Below are 20,574 nucleotides of genomic sequence, written 5' to 3' on the forward strand. Positions count from 1 at the left end.
ACAATGTCAACCAATGAGCAACCTTAACTTATTGACAAACTATCTCTATAATTAACGAGACTTTCAGCTTAAGGCTGAAGAACTGCCCCTAATATTCTTCTGATCCATTATATACTTACAAGAAACTTTCCACTAATCACTAATATAATTATCTTCATTATCTAGACACAATTAAAATCATAAACGTTTTGTTGATCAACTTGGCGGAGGCGCTTCGATAGGATTCGAAGTGGGTCAAAAAGGGACCGAAGCTCCACCACACATTTACCACATTCCCATCATTATCCTCCACAAAATGCCACATTACCAATTACAGGACATGGGACATTAGTATATAATATCAAAAATATAGGATGAGAATAATTAAAGAGAAATATTATTAATAAAAAAAAAACGAAGTTGAAACCATTTGCTTCACATGTTCGAATCGCTGTCTCGAACCCCACATCAGGTTTCCTGGCCCACTGACCATCGTAGGACGAAACCATGGTTGGTGCTTTAATTACCACCAACTACCCCGTGGTCTAATTGCATCGAGGCCTTAATTAGGACTCTCTTCCCTGCCATTAGCAACTCCATAAAATATCCATCTTAAAGAGCAATGACTAGTTTAACCATGAATGAACTAAATAGCAATTACTTATTGAACTACATACTTACACGACATACTAAATCAACACAAACTACTACTATAAAAGTATACCAGTACTTCTGACAATTATTTGATGTCAACATAAACCACTACTATAAAAGTATACCAATACTTCTGGCAATTATTTGATGTCAGTATCAAAAGTATTTCATCAAATACTCACTTTCGAATCATTCCTTCATGTAAACTTGTCCTCCAAATATACAACACATTCTTTTCGCCGGCTGGCTTCCATGATGACAACTTGATGTTACCACACGACGTAATTTGCTGACTAAATTCGAATTTTCGATGGTGTTGTAGTCGAATTTATTAAAAAAGGGGGTGACTGTATTGTTGACTGGTTGGTAAGGTTATTTAATGTATGTATGACTCATGGTGAGGTGCCTGAGGATTGGCGGAATGCGTGCATAGTGCCATTGTACAAAGGCAAAGGGGATAAGAGTGAGTGTTCAAATTACAGAGGTATAAGTTTGTTGAGTATTCCTGGTAAATTATATGGGAGGGTATTGATTGAGAGGGTGAAGGCAGGTACAGAGCATCAGATTGGGGAAGAGCAGTGTGGTTTCAGAAGTGGTAGAGGATGTGTGGATCAGGTGTTTGCTTTGAAGAATGTATGTGAGAAATACTTTGAAAAACAAATGGATTTGTATGTAGCATTTATGGATATGGAGAAGGTATATGGTAGAGTTGATAGAGATGCTCTGTGGAAGGTTTTAAGAGTCTATGGTGCGAGAGGCAAGTTGCTAGAAGCAGTGAAAAGCTTTTATCAAGGATGTAAGGCATGTGAACGAGTAGGAAGAGAGGTGAGTGACTGGTTCCCAGTGAATGTCGGTCAGCGGCAATGGTGTGCGATGTCTCCGTGGTTGTTTAATTTGTTTATGGATGAGGTAGTTAGGGAGGTAGATGCAAGAGTTTTGGAGAGGAGCGAGTATGAAGTCTGTTTGGGATGAGAGAGCCTGGGAGTGAGTCAGTTGCTATTCGCTGATGATCCAACACTGGTGGTGGATTCAAGTGAGAAACTGCAGAAGCTGGTGACTGAGTTTGGAAAAGTGTGTGAGAGAAGAAAGTTGAGAGTAAATGTGAAAAAGAGCAAGGTTATCAGGTACAGTGGGGTTGAGGGACAAGTCAATTAGGAGGTAAGTTTGAATGGAGAAAAACTGGAGGAAGTGAAGTGTTTTAGATATCTGGAGTGTATTTATTGACTATATTTTCTCCTCTGTATAATCAGTAAATTTAGAGTTTAGATATAGATACTTATGACTTTTATATACTGATAGATACATTTAGAAGTCATGAAAGATATGACACATGACCAAATAAGAACTCTTGATATTTCACCTAATTATCTTCCACTTCTAAACACCAGTCATTAAATGATTTTCTCGCAGATACATAGAAGAATGATGTATGCCATTATCTAACCATACTAATTCTAGTATTTCTCTGGGACTAGTTTGGGATAGTGTTAACAACTGATCAGCTACTGGATCCTACATAGATAATGAGCTGTGGATAGGATTCAGAGAAAGAGAATATAATACAATGTTTCATGATATTTGCCATTTTAGATTAGGGTAATAATGCTGTATATGATTGGCACTGGCATGATGAATGCTGCATGTGCCTGACATGCTGCATGCTGTAAACGTTTGATCTGACCATGAAATATTAGGTCAAACATCAGGTCACTGTGCCCCAAGGGTCTTACCGTCATACGTAAGGCTTTATATGGAGCATAAATTCGCTATGTGTTACCTTGGCTGCTGTAGGATCCAAAACCTTATGTTGGAAAGTTGCATTCATAACGAGATCCTAACTACCCAACACTTTACAACCACGTTGCTAATCATGGACTCACACTGCTATATACAGTAAAACATTTTCGTATATCATTAAGGTACAAAGAATATACAAGACCCGAGCAGAGGCAAGCGAGATAATGGAACTGAAGCTTTACTTTTATCCCAATTGGTTCATAGTAAGACTTCTAGATTTGTAAATACATATAAATACATATAGTTTACAAGAAGATCCCTCGTGTTATAGATACATATAGTTTACATGTGAAGATCCCTCGTGTTATAGATACATATAGTTTACATGTGAAGATCCCTCGTGTTATAGGCAGAGGAACATCAATCCAAAGCAGCTCTCTGAGCCAAAAGTTTAAATCTGTGATGCTATTCGAATCCTTGAAGTGATGAGGATCACTTGAGATTTGTGATAGAGCAAAAGGTTCAAAATGTGTGAATCATGTTTCACGAAGCAATGACCCAGGGACTCGTGATAGATATATGATACATGTTCATAAAGGTTCATATAGGGACATATATGGATATATAGGTTAATATACGACATATAGGTTCACAGAGGGACATATAAGGGCATATAGGTTCATATAGGGACATAGGGATATTTAGGGATATATAGGGTTTTTGCTTTTAGTGTTTTGATAGGGAGGCCAAACTATTACACAAGTTGAAGCAACATATATTGAGGCTTCACCTGAACAACATTCTACTTAACTTCTTGTAGCTGAACCATAGAAGACTGGAAGATATATTTAACTAGTGTGTAAAATCATTAGTTCCACTGAAAATGGAGTTGTGGTGATGTTGTTGGACTGTATGATCAATTATGGAGGAACTGTTATGAATCATTCCATTTCATACTATTTGACCATTTTACATGCCACATGTAACATGATTGTATTCCTTGTATTTTATGACCAGAAGCTGGTAAATGATCATTCTTCAATATCCCGTAAACTTAAACATAAAATATTATATTACAATATCATAGAAACTGACAGACTGTCGAGAGGAGGTCGTAAATAGCAGCAGAACTACCATTGTTACAATGGTAGTCTGGTACAAGTATATTTCAAGTAGTACAATAATAAGTACTGTATCAGAGGAAGTAAATTGTGGGTAGTACATCAGAGACAGTACAGATAAAGTATCACTGAGATTAAGTTACAGGTAGTACAATGTAAGTACTATAGTGGAGGTAGCAAGGTACAGATAGTACATACATCAAAGGTAGTATAGATGAAGTACTATATATAAGGCAGTACATCAGAGACTGTAAATTACAGGTAGTACATTAAAAGTAGCACAAACAATAAAGTGCTATAGAGGATTACAGAGCAAATGATGCAGTGCAGCAAAAACTTAAATTCTTTTTCCAACTTTGTTATTTACTTCAGTTCTTGCATACAACCTCATCTTAGATGTTCAGCAGAGACTCAGTGTGTTTATCAGTCGTATCCTGTATTACTAATGACAAAAGCAATGCCGGTGTATAGAATATATATATATTTTTTTTTCTCTTTTTCTTCCTCAAACATCTCATTTCCAACACATCCACCCTCCTTCGCAAAACTCTATCTATAACCCACGCCTCGCAACCATATAACATTGTTGGAACCACTATTCCTTCAAACATACCCATTTTTGCTTTCCGAGATGCCTTCCACACATTTTTCAATGCTTCCAGAAATTTTGCCCCCTCCCAGACCCTTTGACTCACTTCCACTTTCATGGTTCCATCTGGTGCCAAACCCACACCTAGATATCTAAAACACTTCACTTCCTCCAGTTTTTCTCCATTCAAACTTACATCTCAATTGACTTGTCCCTCAAACCTACTGTACCTAATAACCTTGCTTTTATTCACATTTACTCTCAGCTTTCTTCTTTCACACACTTTACCAAACTCAGTCACCAGCTTCTGCAGTTTCTCACCCGAATTAGCCACCAGTGCTGTATCATCAGCAAACAACAACTGACTCACTTCCCAAGCTCTCTCATATAAACAAGCTGAAATCATAGGTAGAATGATTTCTGTAAATCAACTAAGTTTCATGACTGAATTTGATGAAAAATGATCTATTGGTGGAGTAAATATTTTCTACAAGTTTATTTATTACATTTACTGCCACATCAAGAATTGCTGTTTTATAAGAGTCAACCAAATTAGCAGGAACTGCAGAGTCTTACCCCATTTACCCTTACCACTGGGTAAATGTGTTACTAAGTGATAGATAATTGATTAGAACAAGCAACTGTGATACAATACATATAAAAAAAACAGGTATCATAATATAGCTAAAAACACAATATTATCTTTTCTGACGATGAGTTAATGATAAAAAATACAGTAATTCTACAATTATCTGCATATCTTTGTCTCGTGTATGGCATGAGTCAGGTCTTAATGACTCCGCTTGTAATAACCATAAATACAACTTTCATTATATAAATTCTGTCTACTTTGAACCACAATAATGTATGTTGACGTAAGCTCTTGCAAATGTACATAGAGGAATTGCCTTTTGTTGTTGAAATGTAAACGTATAAGGATTGGGAAAGATTTACTCTCGTTAGAAATTGGAGTGATAGGAAAAGAAATGGGGTAATTGAGAGGGAAATGGAGTAATTGGGTAGAAAAAAAGGGGTAAATGGAAAGCTAGCACTACAGTTAAGAGTTTACCTGAAGATAGAAAAATGAGCGAGTAGGAAGAGAGAAAGATGAATGGTGATCAGTGATCGCCATCAAGGATGTGTTCTGTCACCATGTTTGTTTAATATTCATGAGAGGGTTACTACAGGATGGGGTGCAACAGGAGGTGAAGCATGGTCATAGAAGTGGGAGTTTGCAAGAGGAAAACTTGGAGGAAGAGTAGTCCTTTGGGTGCCTGGAAGTGGACTCAGCAGCTGATACAGAGAACCATGGAAGCTAAACTGAGTTACAGAAAGAAAGTTTTCTTGGTATATCAAGGAGCTTATAGAAGAAAATGTTAATACATGGAGGTATAATAGTCTTAGTAATATTGTATGGATGTGCCTCGGGCCAGGAAAAAAAAAGGGGGAAAGATAGGATGGATAAGCTGGAAAATAAATGTCTGAAGATTAATTTTGTACAAAGCAAAATTGCCATTTTGAAGTGATGTAGTCAGCACGGAGGATTGATGAGGTTTTGAGATGGTTCTGGCTTATGGAGAAGAAGAGAGAAGAGAGGTGCAGAAAGAGGAGCTCTATGTCAGAAGAGGGGGAAGCAAGTGGAGGATTAAACCAAAGGCAAAGGCTCAAGAGGAACATGCTGGATAGAAAGACTTGGAGCAATTGGATATATGGGGGGTGATGTGCTGGTAAAGGGCTGAAACAGATGGATGTTAGTCTCTGGTTTTGGGACATTATACAAAAGATCTTGATATTGGATATGTGCAAATGTTCTTAATGCCACTCAATAAAAGTTCAAATACTCCTTTTACATCTTGACAACTGTGTTGAGAAAACTTATTCTTCTTTAATTGTTTCATAAGGAATTATAAAGAGTATCATATACATACAGTTATTTTATTAACCTGGTTATGTTGTTGGCTTGTTAAAGTACATTACATATTATCAAATATAGGTACAAAAACACAAGAGGTAACCACATTACCACACAATATGCACAAGGACACAATGGACAAGTTCGGGTTCCAAGATTACAATTCATAATACCTTACTCACATCTCAGGAGCCTCAGATAAAAAGATGGTCAGATCCAAAGATATTCAAAAAGGATAACAACTGTATCAAAATTACAAGACAGACTGCCTTTAATTGAATTCCTTGACTTAACCTGTAATCTAGACATCAGAGAACTCTTTTATATCAACTATTAATAAATTCTTCTCTCAGACAAGATACAAATTCACTAAGTTAACAACTTTTGCATAATGGAAGAAAAGAAGATCTTGATATATATATATATATGTACTATATCTACTAATATTTCACTGGTTTAGATATGTCCATATGTGTCTGCAAAGAGTAGGTTACACTGGGAACATACAAGGTTCTACGTAGTATGCAGATTTTAAGGTCATTGATTTTGGACCATTGTTAATCACACTACTGATCACAACTGCTTTAAGAACATAAAATGTGATTCATGATCAAAGTTGTAATCACAACAAACAACTTCATTATTACTGATGGCAGTTGAAGCGGCAGTGATGACAATAACCAATGTTTGGGTGCAATATGGACATTATAAGATCCTGTTATATATTGGATAGTGGTAAACCCATTCCTCTCTCTCTCTCTCTCTCTCTCTCTCTCTCTCTCTCTCTCTCTCTCTCTCTCTATGTATATAGATATATATATATTTATTTATTGTATAAACTACCTACAATAGCTGGATTTTGTTAACATTAACCATCTTAACTCAGCAAAATATGCCAAGGGAACACTTATGCTCTGGGTGGACACTGGCTAAGCTTCGGTTGAAAAGCAACAGAACCACTTCAAGCGTAGCACTTCCGTTACAGCACTTCTTTTTTGATTTCAGTGGTAATACATGGCTAAGACTATAGCCTGGGCACCTAAGAGGGCAGCACACCTCAGGGATATGTAGGGGGAGGGGGGGTCCTTACTCTAGCACCTACCTACACTCTGTTGGCATACTGTGCAGCATGCAGAACACATCTCAGTCACTTCAAACATGCTGTGTGTTTTTCTTCATAACTTGTTCATTGTTTTACAATATGTACACTGGCATAAAGAATGCTTTAAGTCTATTTACAAAAAATCAGCAATTAAAATTATCTTTACTTAAACACTAAAATCACAGCCTGGGAATTTAGAATTCCACTATCTTGACTGCAACCCGTGGAAGTCATTACCTGGATCATTTTAGGGAAACTGGAAGAGTAAAATTCACAAAATACAGTCATCAGTCCTTCTCTTCTCCCATAATACCTAACTATTCTTTTCCAATGACAATGAGCACAATAACTCTTATCTTTTGTAAGACATCTTTTTTTATGTATATATATATATATACATATTGGAAAGGATCACAATTTTACGCATGATCAAGATATTCCTATGAGTCCACGGGGAAAATGAAACACGAAAAGTTCCCAGGTGCACTTTCGTGTAATAATCACATCATCAGGGGAGACACAAGAGAGAAATATCAACTGACTGTTATATTTCTCTCTTGTGTCTCCCCTGATGATGTGATTATTACACGAAAGTGCACTTGGGAACTTTTTGTGTTTCATTTTCCCCGTGGACTCATAGGAATATATATATATATATATATATATATATATATATATATATATATATATATATATATATATATATATATATATATATTTCTTTTGCTGAAAAACAATGGCTTACAATTTCATATTTAGTGAAATCAATATGTAAAAATACTTTTCATGTCCCATAATTAGTGATTATACAATTCTACTCTACCATAATTACATACAGAGTATTTTGGAAAATGAACTTAAGGTATTGGTCTATAAATTTTTTTTCCTAAATGATAGTAACAATAAAGGAAGGCTGTATCGTATAAGCTCCAACAGTTAATCATATCAGGAGTGTCGTGTCTTTCACTGTCAAACCGTAATGTAAGATGTGAATATCTTGAACCAGTCTGCATCAGGTGAGCCAATCAAATAGTATGAAGACTAGGGTGAATATTTAGGTAAATCAATATACTGGGCATAAATAAGGTGGGATACCACATAAAGGATAAAATCTCTCTCTCTCTCTCTCTCTCTCTCTCTCTCTCTCTCTCTCTCTCTCTCTCTCTCTCTCTCTCTCTCTCTTTCAAATGTGGTAAGATATGGAAAATTAAGATTCACAGAATATAAGTCTCTCAAAGTGGAAAACGTTCAGCACATGGATGCACAGACAATGATATTAAGAAAAAAAGGTCAAGATGACTTCCAACAGCAGTCATGCCAACCAATGACAGTGACCCAATCACTTTATCTTGCAGGTAGTTACCAACCTACAAGTGATTCACATAAAATAAATACCTAAAAATGTCAGACAATATATACAGACATGACTTGTGCATAATGGCGTAACATCTGCCTAGTTAACCAATTCAAATATCAAGTTCCTTAATGTATCCAATTCTTTATGGAGGAAATGCAAAGAAAAAAAAATATACAAATTATTCAAAATACTACATTCTCATATTCAAAATGATTAGGAGGACTTTTTTTCCTCTACTCATGAAAAAAAAATGTATAACTCATTAAATTCGGTCCATATTTTTCCTGAAAACATTACAGGTGGCTTTGATACTTAACTCATAATAATTGGCTATTCGTTAGTTGGTCCTCCTCTCCTGTAATCCTGTACATAGCACCAGGGAGAGGAATTGGACATCTCTGTGGCTTGCTGTGGTCAAAGAAATATCTTTGTGAAGGTCATGAGTGAGACGTAACATCAGACCTTAACTAGTGCAGGAGGTATATATGGCATCACAGAGGAGCAGTGGCAACAGCTTGCTTCAGGTTATTGGCTAAGTGAGAAACAGCAACAAATGCATCGACCATTGCTTGAACTGCCACCACTGATGGGAACTGTAGCGCTGCAGTCTTGGCTGCTGAGACAGTGTTCTTCATAGCATCACAAAGTGCATTAGAACAGTTCAGTACGCGGGTTCGCAACTCAGCATTCACCACATTACGATGAACTGTGTCACCAATGTAGACCAACTTGTGTGCATTTAGGATAACAAACTTGGAATGAGCAATGAAAACCTTGGGCGGCTGATTATTTTCTATAGTGAGTAGGAATGCATCAATAGCAGTATTAAGATGCTGGAGGTGCACCTCTGCTTGATTTCCATAGAAGGCTATAACTTGTCGGTCATTAGGGTCTAAAATGTTACTGCCTTTCTTACCAGTAAGAGTACAAGAGGAATCACCCTTACGTAAAGCCTTCTCATGGTCACTATCTACTATCAATTGAGACTGTTTGACCAAGTTGTCATATGACTTTCGTAATTGTGCTGGAAGTTCTTTCTTTATGTCTTCATGTTCACGTTCCATGCTCTCTCGAGTTTCCAGGTTGACGTAATCATAGTCCTCAAGCCAAGTCCTCGCGTCATTTTCATACATATTTTCTAGATACCTCTTTTCTGGAAGGTCAGGTAGAGGGCGTTCTTGCACGGGGGTCTTTTCATCATCATCTGTTCCTTGCTGTCGAGAAGAACCTGTTAAATCAAAACTGGGTGACTTCTTGAAAATGAAAGCAACCTTTGCTTGAATAGTGGAAGCAAGAAGTCGTACATCATCTACCAATGTATGAGCCATGATAGCTAGTTGGTTGAGGTTTTCAGGATTATTTCCAACTGATAATGCTGGTTTCCAACTACCTCCTTGTAACCTTGACCAAGCCTCCTCCACAATAGCTGCTGACTTAGCCACTGGTTCCATGAGATGACGCAGTCTTCGAGCAACACCTCTTTCCCCATTTTGGGTTGCATTAACAGCGGATCCATGACCAAATTCCAGAATATCTTGAACTGAATGAAGCAGTCGAGACACGATTGTCTTCAGTTCCTCTTCTCGCTCTTCAACTGTCTCTCTTGTTCGCCAAGTGGCACCTTGGTGCACTGTTGAGAGTTTTTCTATGGCTGCGTATACTTCTTGCTGTAGTTTGGCCAGAGTATCCAAAGCTGAGTCATATTCCAAGGGAAGTTCTTTTCCAAAACCCAAGTCCATGTCGCCACCTGATGAGTCTGAACCAGAGGAAAGACGGTTTACGGTAGCATCAATAGAGTCTGGCTGTCGCACATCTCTGCTCACCTGTGGTGGTACGTCATACACTCCTTCACCACTGTGCATAATGAGTGCACGTGGTGTTCTCGAGGGAGGAGTATCGTAGGTGTCAGTTCCTACAGGTAAGGAGGAACGAGGAACATCATAAGCATCCCTTGAATCCTTCGCTTCTCGAGGAGGAAGTTTAGGACGCTGCAATCCTGCCACCTTTCTTGGTTCTGGTGGAATATCATATACGTCATGGGATTCTAAGCTGGAGCGGTTGGAGGAGCCACCAAGTGAAGATAGGGACAGTGACTCAGAGGCAGCTAAAGACGAGGCAGAGGAAGAGGTTGACAGTTGAGACGACTCACACGACATGACGGAAACTCCACTAGAACGGTCACTTGGAGGCATATCAAATTGAGCATCTTGGTTGGTGTTGGTAGGTCTTGGCACATCATATTCCTGAATATTATCACCTGCTGCTGGCATAGTAGGAGGAGCACCGCCACGGACGCCCTTGATAAGGCTACGTGGTCCAGCACCTAAACGCTGGGTCTCAGGGTGCATCCTAGGTGAATCGTAATGTTGTTGAGACCTGGGTGAGTCGTAGAGTGGTCGTACCTTGGGCGAGTCGTACTGGGACCGAGGTATATCATACTGGTCCAGTGATGAGCGTACGTGAGGCCGCGGTGTGTCATAGCGAAGGCTGCTGCTCCGTGACAGACGGGCACCTCCTGCAAAAAAGATTTAAACATTAATATGGATCAGCAATGATCACCTCCCCAATATACACCTGCCAGGGGCCGTGTACAGAAAAATTCTTAGATTTCTGCTTATTTTTATGCTTAGCTGAGCAAGTGACTTAAGTGCCACACAGAAAAGGACTAAGCACGATGCTTAGCAAAACTTAAGCATAAGATTTAAGAAGTATGAAATGCAGTTTGGGTCAAAATATTTGTTGTCTGCTAAGCAAATACTTAAGCGTAGGGCCGCTTTCAGAAACATGCTTAGCAAAATTCTTAAAGTTAAGTAAACTTCTTTGGGGTTAAGCATACTTTAGCATTCTAAGAAGTTTTCTGCATACGACCCCTAATCCCCTACTTACAACCTATGCGACTAATGACCATCCGTACATATGACCAGAAAAAAAATATATATCAAAAGTCATAGCATGAAATGTGAACTAAAGATCTTAAATAAAACAGAGAAAGGAACTACAGAATCGTATGATAAATATGATTTATAAAAACGAGATAATCATGATAGAAATTGAGTAGGATAAAAGAGTGGTGTACAGGGATACGAATTCTACATAAGATGCTGACATTTGTCTGACTCAGTCCATTTCCAGATCCTGCTGGTTGGCCAGAACAGAACTCGGACGTATGTTGAGGAGGAGGTATAGTATACAAAAACATAAAACATCTCAATGTCATATGTCATACATAACACATGACAACACTCAACTCACACAACCCATTCTATGTATCTCTAGATTCTCCTGCAGTGAGCACTACGTGCCAGCAATGCTTTTTGACAAAATGGTAGGAATAAGATAGAGGTAGAAGGCAGCAGCATAAGGTAGAAACATTAGGTAGAGGTAGTATAGTAGAAACATTAGGTAGAGGTAGTCAGTTGAAACATTAGGTAGATGTAGTCAGCAGAAACATTAAGTAGATGTAGTCAGTAGAAACATTAGGTAGATGTAGTCAGTAGAAACATTAGGTAGATGTAGTCAGTAGAAACATTAGGTAGACGTAGACAGTAGAAACATTAGGTAGGAGCCCCTGAAACGTTGCACTAGGCTTGTGTTCTGCCAGTGCCCTGTTAAGGATGAGGCAGTAAAGGCTTCAAAGCAGGAGTGAAGATCACCCATCATGTAGACTTGCTGTAGCCCACCCCTGGGGGGAGGTCCTGAGGGATATAGACATCAGAGATTTTTTTTTCTTTACAAATATTCGCCTTTTCCCGCGTTAGCGAGGTAGCGTTAAGAATAGAGGAGTAAGCTTTAGAGGATATATCCTCACTTGGCCCACCCCTCCGTTCCTTCTTTTGGAAAATTATAACCAGGAGGGGAGGATTTCCAGCCCCCCCCGGCTCCCAGAGATATCGATAGATAAATAGATAAACTAGTATCTCAATACATGTCTATAATCTAGTCTTAATTTCTCCTTCCTTCATCATGAAAATTTCCTATCCTCACTTTTCCTCAGTTTATTCATAGTTTTTCATCTCACTTTCCCTGATGATGACTGAAGGTAAAGATGCTCCACATGCCTCACTTACCTCATCATCACTACAGTTATCATCACTACAGTTATCATCACTACAGTCATCATCACTACAGTTATCATCACTACAGTCATCATCACTACAGTTATCATCACTACAGTTATCATCACTACAGTTATCATCACTACAGTTATCATCACTACAGTTATCATCACTACAGTTATCATCACTACAGTCATCATCACTACAGTTATCATCACTACAGTTATCATCACTACAGTTATCATCACTACAGTTATCATCACTACAGCAGCTGATTAACCAAACCAATTCATCCAGTTCTTACCAGTGTCGTGGGGAGAATGTTTTGTTGGAGGGACATCATAATCCAACTGGGTGGCCTGTTGGCTATGACCCAGTGAACGAGGTGTGTCATACGTGTATACATCTCCGACCCGTCGAGGTGTTATAACCTGAAAGGAAAATAGAATACATTACGTGATGAAACAGTGGGATTCCCTGTAACTGAAATTTTCTATTGATGGTAATCGTTTCATTCTCTATTTCATATCCAAAGGCTGATGGCAGTCATGATGGAAATGAACTGCAGTCAGGTTGAAACTTTGTGTGGATGGTATATATGCCATCTTAATGGGCATAACAAGTTTTTAAGTATTTCCATCTCACATATTTACTTGAAGTGTAACTATATATATTTTCTTATTTCTTTTTTTCTTTCTTGAAATGAACTAGATAACAAATGGTAGTGTCTGCGTTGAATAACAGGCTGAAAAGTTTTAACTAGCAAAGAAGATGGGAGGAGGAGATAGAAAGAGTATTTCGAAGGACTGTTGAATGTATTGGATGGCAGGGCTACTGATGTAGGGTGTTTGAGACGATGTAGACTGAGTGAGAGAGTCATGGCATATGGGTTGGTGAAGAGAGAGGAAGTTCTAACAGCCTTTCGTAAGATGAAGTATGACAAAGAGGTGGATGGGAGAGAGGTGCCAATATATAAAGGCCCGGGCGTCAGTGGCCTTTTCTTTCATACTTTTTTGTCATATCCCTCGTTAGCAAGACACTATCAGGAACTGACAAAAACCTCATTCACTCACATTCATTCTACAGCTGTTGTATGTAATGCATCGACACTGCACCTCCCTTAACACAACCTGACCCTATAGATCTTTCCATGGTTGACCTTAGCTGCTTCATAAACTGTGGTTTAGTCCACTGACATCATGTAAACTCCTGTATACCACATGGTACAAATTCACTCTATCCCGTGCACACCTCTCACCCTCCTGCATGTTCAGGCCCTGAGCACACAAAACCTTATTCACTTCCATCCTTCTACTTCCAATTTGGTCAACCCCTTCCTTCAGCCTTCTCAGTTTCAGAAACGCATATCTTCACTCATTCTCTTCATATGTCCAAACCATTTCAGCACACCCACTTCAGCTCTTTCAGTCACACCCTTCTCATTACACATCTCTCTTACCCTGTCATTTCTTACTCAATCAACCCTCCTCTTACCACATACTATCCTCAAAGTTTTCATTTCAAACATATACACCCTCTTCCATACATTCTCATCTAAAGTCCATGCCTCACACCCATGCAACACAGTTGGAATAAGTATACCCTTAAACATATTCATCATCACTTAAAATCTTTTTCACATCATCCTTCCACTTCCAATTTGGTCTCCCGCTTCTTCTTGTTCCCTCCACCTCTGACACATATATCCTCTTGGTCAATCTTCTCCTCACTCATTCTCTCCATGTGACCAAACCATTTCAAAACACCCTCTTCTGCTCTCTCAACCACACTCTTTCTATTACCACACATCTCTCTTATCCTTTCATTACCTTTTTATAGCACGATACATAAAGAATAACATGAATTAAGACCTTGTTGGAGAGAGGGCGCTGCGTCCTGGGAGCTGGGCTGGTGGCTCCAAGCCTTGTGGCGGGGCTTGTGGTTGTGGTTGTGGTTGTAGCAGTGTTGTGGGGAGAGGTGAGCGAGGCCAGGGTTGTGACACCAGCTCCTGTGTCGTACATACCAGGCAAGATTCTCAGTCGATTACCAGGACAGATCCCCTGCGGAACAATACATCATTAGACACTTTATTTATTTATTCATTTATTGCACTTTGTCGCTGTCTCCCGCGTTAGCGAGGTAGCGCCAGGAAACAGACGAAAGAATGGCCCAACACACCCACATACACATGTATATACATACACAGCACATATACATATCTATACACATAACCTGAAGGTCATTTATACAATATTTTCATTAAACTTGGGCATGAAACGCGGTTTGTGTAACATTGAACCATCAGAAAAGCTAATGTATCACAAACTCCGCCGCTCATATGGCCATTCTGTGATGGTCTAGCTCATTCCCCACTCAGAATTTATATGCTGATGATAAACCATCATTTCCTTACGATTATTAACACATAAGTACTTAACAGTATAGAAATCTGAAATATCATCAATACAATGACAAAAATAATGTGTTTACGTGTTGATTTTGTCCACTTATGTCGTCGCTCAAAAAATTCCAGATTTTGGAGAATTTCGGGTTTGGGACTTTCGAATTAAGGGACACTCAAACTGTAATAGCAACTTAATAAAACTTATCAACAAAACCATATGGGTATCAGTTCATGTCCTCAAGAAATACGTAGAGAATAACAACATAAATAACTACTTGACTATTGAGACAATGTCTACAGTTAGATGGCTGTAAGATGCTAGAAATTACACTATCCAAACGTGTAGATTTAACATCATGTGTAGTGAAGATGTGTGACATAGTGATTAAAAAAATGCACATACTATAACACTTAGATAACAGTAATTACATTATTAGATAACATAATTACATTAAGAAATTCAAGATAAACTTGTTCTGGTTTAAAATACACAAACACACCATTCGATGCACTACAAGACTGAAAATGGTTACAGTTTTTCCCTCAACTTTGCTAAGGCATCTGACAACGTAAACTATAGACATTTATTAAATAAATTAGGAGAACAGAACGATAATGGCATTCGAAGATGATGGATCGAAGACTTTTCAACAAGCAGACAACACAAAAATTGAAATCCATGTCTTGCACAAGAACAACTGGTTGGACCTCACTATGAACTGTAAACTTAGGGAAGTCTTTGGCCATTTTACCAGTCCAATATGGCCTGGTGGCCATACTGGATGTCAGACCATAACGAAACTTTTCCAATTATTAGAAAGACATTTGGTCAATCATTTTTCTCAGGTTTTGGCTCAATTTATTCTATGGTTTCCAACAGGAAGGTTTTTCAAAATTCCAACGAATCGTGGATCATTTTGCTCTGTGGTGGCCATATCTGAAGTTGGTTCAGCCTAAAATAAAGGCATTTGACCAAAAGAACATCCATATATTTCATAAAGTTACAGTTCAACTGACCAGATGGTTTCAGAGGAGTTTAAAACGAAAAGCTAAAACACACGTTGGCCAAAGATGCAAACTTATATAAAAGCTCACGTGAAAAATGTTCAGTCATCATCGGAAACACCAAGTGACGCACATTGGACAGGGTCAAGATTGTAGTGGACATGTATTTACTGAGTCTACTACCACACCAGTAGCCAGGTTGTGTGTGGGAGGCTACGTGGCCCGGCCATGCACACTGCAGCTTGCAATAACTTGGTTGACCAACGACCCAAACTCAGCTTTTGAGCCCCAACCCGACCCAGGGCTGTGGGGGTACAAGAAGATCACCTCCTCAGAGACTTCATCAGGTATTCAACATGTATTGACCAACTATGGAATGATTATTCATACCTCTAGATACACCTTGATAAAAGCCAACACGAACAGATAAAGGGAACAAAATGGGAGCGAAGAGAGAGTGAAGAGAGTCAGATAAATGAATGGATTTGATAACAAGTTTCTCAACGAGAGAAAGTCGTCGACGAAAATGTACATTGTGTGTGTGTGTGTGTGTGTGTGTGTGTGTGTGTGTGTGTGTGTGTGTGTGTGTGTGTGTGTTCTATGGTTTACTACGAGATAAACTAATATTAATTGGTACAAATCCCTCACAAGACGCCTCTAAGATGTGGAACATACTCACAACCCAGTGATCATCTCTCATAACATTGACGCTAACGAATCAAACACGAACCAATAGAGATGAACATAACGTAAAGTCAGAAAACTAATGAAATGACCTAAGAGTCTCGACGGACGAGGAGGGACCGAGGGACGAGGAGGGACCGAGGGACGAGGAGGGACCGAGGGACGAGGAGTGACCGACGGACGAGGAGTGGCTGAGGGACGAGGAGGGACCGAGGGACGAGGAGGGACCGAGGGACGAGGAGTGACCGAGGGACGAGGAGTGACCGACGGACGAGGAGTGGCCGAGGGACGAGGAGGGACCGAGGGACGAGGAGGGACCGAGGGACGAGGAGTGGCCGAGGGACGAGGAGGGACCGAGGGACGAGGAGGGACCGGGGGACGAGGAGTGACCGAGGGACGAGGAGTGACCGAGGGACGAGGAGGGACCGAGGGACGAGGACGAGGAGTGACCGAGGGACGATCTGGTTGTGGGAGGCGCCGGTGGAAACTCACTCTCGTCTGGCAACAGCAGCCACGAGTTCCATCAGGTTGAAGAGGGAAGATGGAAAGCTAGATGGAAATCTAGAGGGAAAGCTAGATGGCAAAGCTAGAGTGAAAGCTAGATGGGAATATATATATATATATATATATATATATATATATATATATATATATATATATATATATATATATATATAAGCAAATGGATTTGTATGGAGCATTTATGGATCTGGAGAAGGCATATGATAGAGTTGATAGAGATGCTCTGTGGAAGGTATTAAGAATATATGGTGTGGGAGTAAATATGAATAAGAGCAAGGTTATTAGGTACAGTAGGGTTGAGGGTAAAGTAAATTGGGAGGTGAGTTTGAATGGAGCAAAACTGGAGGAAGTGAAGTGTTTTAGATATCTGGGAGTGGATCTGGCAGCGGATGGAACCATGGAAGCGGAAGTGAATCATAGGGTGGGGGAGGGGGCGAAAATCCTGGGAGCCTTGAAGAATGTGTGGAAGGCGAGAACATTATCTCGGAAAGCAAAAATGGGTATGTTTGAAGGAATAGTGGTTCCAACAATGTTGTATGGTTGCGAGGCGTGGGCTATGGATAGAGTTGTGCGCAGGAGAATGGATGTGCTGGAAATGAGATGTTTGAGGACAATGTGTGGTGTGAGGTGGTTTGATCGAGTAAGCAACGTGAGGGTAAGAGAGATGTGTGGAAATAAAAAGAGTGTGGTTGAGAGAGCAGAAGAGGGTGTTTTGAAATGGTTTGGTCACATGGAGAGAATGAGTGAGGAAAGATTGACCAAGAGGATATATGTGTCGGAGGTGGAGGGAACGAGGAGAAGTGGGAGACCAAATTGGAGGTAGAAAGATGGATTGAAAAAGATTTTGAGTGATTGGGGCTTGAACATGCAGGAAGGTGAAAGGCGGGCAAGGAATAGAGTGAATTGGATCGATGTGGTATACCGGGGTCGACGTGCTGTCAATGGATTGAATCAGGGCATGTGAAGCGTCTGGGGTAAACCATGGAAAGTTGTGTGGGGCCTGGATGTGGAAAGGGAGCTGTGGTTTCGGGCATTATTGCATGACAGCTAGAGACTGAGTGTGAACGAATGGGGCCTTTGTTGTCTTTTCCTAGCGCTACCTCGCACACATGAGGGGGGAGGGGGATGGTATTCCATGTGTGGCGAGGTGGCGATGGGAATGAATAAAGGCAGACAGTGTGAATTGTGTGCATGTGTATATATGTATATGTCTGTGTGTGTATATATATGTATATATTGAGATGTATAGGTATGTATATTTGCGTGTGTGGACGTGTATGTATATACATGTGTATGTGGGTGGGTTGGGCCATTCTTTCGTCTGTTTCCTTGCGCTACCTCGCTAACGCGGGAGACAGCGACAAAGCAAATATAATATATATAAAGTCTTTCTGAAGTTTATACATGAAGTAAAGAGATGATAGAGGTGGGTATGGCAATTGGTTATATGGAAATAAGTTCGATTTTGAAATCCAATCTGGGATAGAAAGATCTTCAAAAAAAAAATGAAATAGACTCAACCTACTTTGAGCTTTGGAAATATTAATCAAGTTTCAGTAAATGGAAGAAATCAGCTGAGGTTGTAGACAGAGGGAGTTAAGGACGTAGTTAAGTGAAGGTTAATGACTCACCTGTCGTCCACAACGACGTAGTTAAGGTTAATGACTCACCTGAAATTACTCACCTATCGTCTACAACGACGTAGTTAAGGTTAATGACTCACCTGTCGTCCACAACGACGTAGTACAGGTTAATGACTCACCAGTCGTGACGTAGTACAGGTTAACGACTCACCAATCGTGACGTAGTACAGGTTAACGACTCACCTGTCGTGACGTAGTACAGGTTAACGACTCACCAATCGTGACGTAGTACAGGTTAATGACTCACCAGTCGTGACGTGGTACAGGTTAACGACTCACCTGTCGTCCACGTAAGGAGCAGAGCCACCAACCCTCCAGCCCGCCTGTGTTCTGCTCGAGAACTGTGAGCACGTCGCTCCTTCTGAAGGCCAGCTCATCCGGGGACTCGGCCACGTTGTCGTACAGCGCGCGCGCGATGCAGTTCTGCCGGCAGCAAAGGAGGGACGAGTTGAGGTTACACAACTATTCACAATAATCGTACGATGAATGGTCTCCTTCGTACGATCCTTAGATTAGGCATATATATATATATATATATATATATATATATATATATATATATATATATATATATATATATATATATATATATATGGGCACATAGAGAGAATGAGTGAGGAAAGATTGACCAAGAGGATATATGTGTCGGAGGTGGAGGGAACGAGGAGAAGAGGGAGACCAAATTGGAGGTGGAAAGATGGAGTGAAAAAGATTTTGTGTGATCGGGGCCTGAACATGCAGGAGGGTGAAAGGCGGGCAAGGAATAGAGTGAATTGGAGCGATGTGGTATACCGGGGTTGACGTGCTGTCAGTGGATTGAATCAAGGCATGTGAAGCGTCTGGGGTAAACCATGGAAAGCTGTGTAGGTATGTATATTTGCGTGTGTGGACGTATGTATATACATGTGTATTGGGGGTGGGTTGGGCCATTTCTTTCGTCTGTTTCCTTGCGCTACCTCGCAAACGCGGGAGACAGCGACAAAGCAAAAAAAAAAAAAAAAAATATATATATTCCTATGAGTCCACGGGGGAAAATGAAACACGATAAGTTGCCAAGTGCACTTTCGTGTCATAATCACATCATCATCAGGGGAGACACAAGAGAGAAATATAACAGTCAGTTGATGATATACAACGAAGAGACGTAGCTAGCCAACATCTAGTGGTCGTACTCAAGGGGTTAAGTGGTCGTACTCAAGGGGTTAAATGGTCGTACTCAAGGGGTTAAGTGGTCGTAATCCCAAGGTCAAAGGTCACTGTCTTGGACCCGAGTCATGACAGTAACACAGATAAGAGACAGTGCCCCAAAGACAGTGCCTCAAAGACAGTGCCCCAAAGACAGTGCCCAAAGACAGTGCCCCAAAGACAGTGCCCAAAGACAGTGCCCCAAAGACAGTGCCCAAAGACAGTGCCCCAAAGACAGTGCCCAAAGACAGTGCCCCAAAGACAGTGCCCCCAAAGACAGTGCCCCCAAAGACAGTGCCCAAAGACAGTGCCCCCAAAGACAGTGCCCCCAAAGACAGTGCCCCAAAGACAGTGCCCCAAAGACAGTGCCCCCAAAGACAGTGCCCAAAGACAGTGCCCCAAGGACAGTGCCCCAAAGACAGTGCCCCAAAGACAGTGCCCCTAAAGACAGTGCCCCCAAAGACAGTGCCCCAAAGACAGTGCCCCCAAGCTAACTGGTTAATTGCCTCGTTTGTAACGACCTCGACACTAACTATACGTTCACTAGTTCAGTTAAAACAAGTGATCAATGTAGATGGAACCTTCTACTTTCCTCTCTCTCTCTCCATCTATATAGATTAGGAAT

The 20,574-nt window shown here is 40.3% G+C and overlaps 1 protein-coding gene across 3 annotated transcripts in view; it reads right to left on the reverse strand.

The window, feature by feature from the left end:
• Window positions 1-7,790: 7,790 nt before the first annotated feature.
• The window catches only part of LOC139767499 (breast cancer anti-estrogen resistance protein 1-like), a 173,794-nt gene continuing 161,010 nt past the window's right edge, over window positions 7,791-20,574 (reverse strand). For 2 of the 3 annotated variants that reach the window (XM_071696924.1, XM_071696925.1), the window contains exons 2-5: window positions 19,044-19,187; window positions 14,378-14,566; window positions 12,811-12,937; window positions 7,791-10,966 (exon numbers count right to left, since the gene is read on the reverse strand). In XM_071696924.1, the coding sequence (XP_071553025.1) occupies window positions 8,943-10,966; window positions 12,811-12,937; window positions 14,378-14,566; window positions 19,044-19,187 (2,484 nt within the window). In that variant the 3' untranslated portion in view covers window positions 7,791-8,942. The remainder of the gene's footprint in view (window positions 10,967-12,810; window positions 12,938-14,377; window positions 14,567-19,043; window positions 19,188-20,574) is intronic. The other variant, XM_071696926.1, reaches the window with a different exon arrangement.

The sequence above is a fragment of the Panulirus ornatus genome, chromosome 61 (assembly GCF_036320965.1).
Source record: "Panulirus ornatus isolate Po-2019 chromosome 61, ASM3632096v1, whole genome shotgun sequence".
Taxonomy (NCBI): Eukaryota; Metazoa; Arthropoda; class Malacostraca; order Decapoda; family Palinuridae; genus Panulirus; species Panulirus ornatus.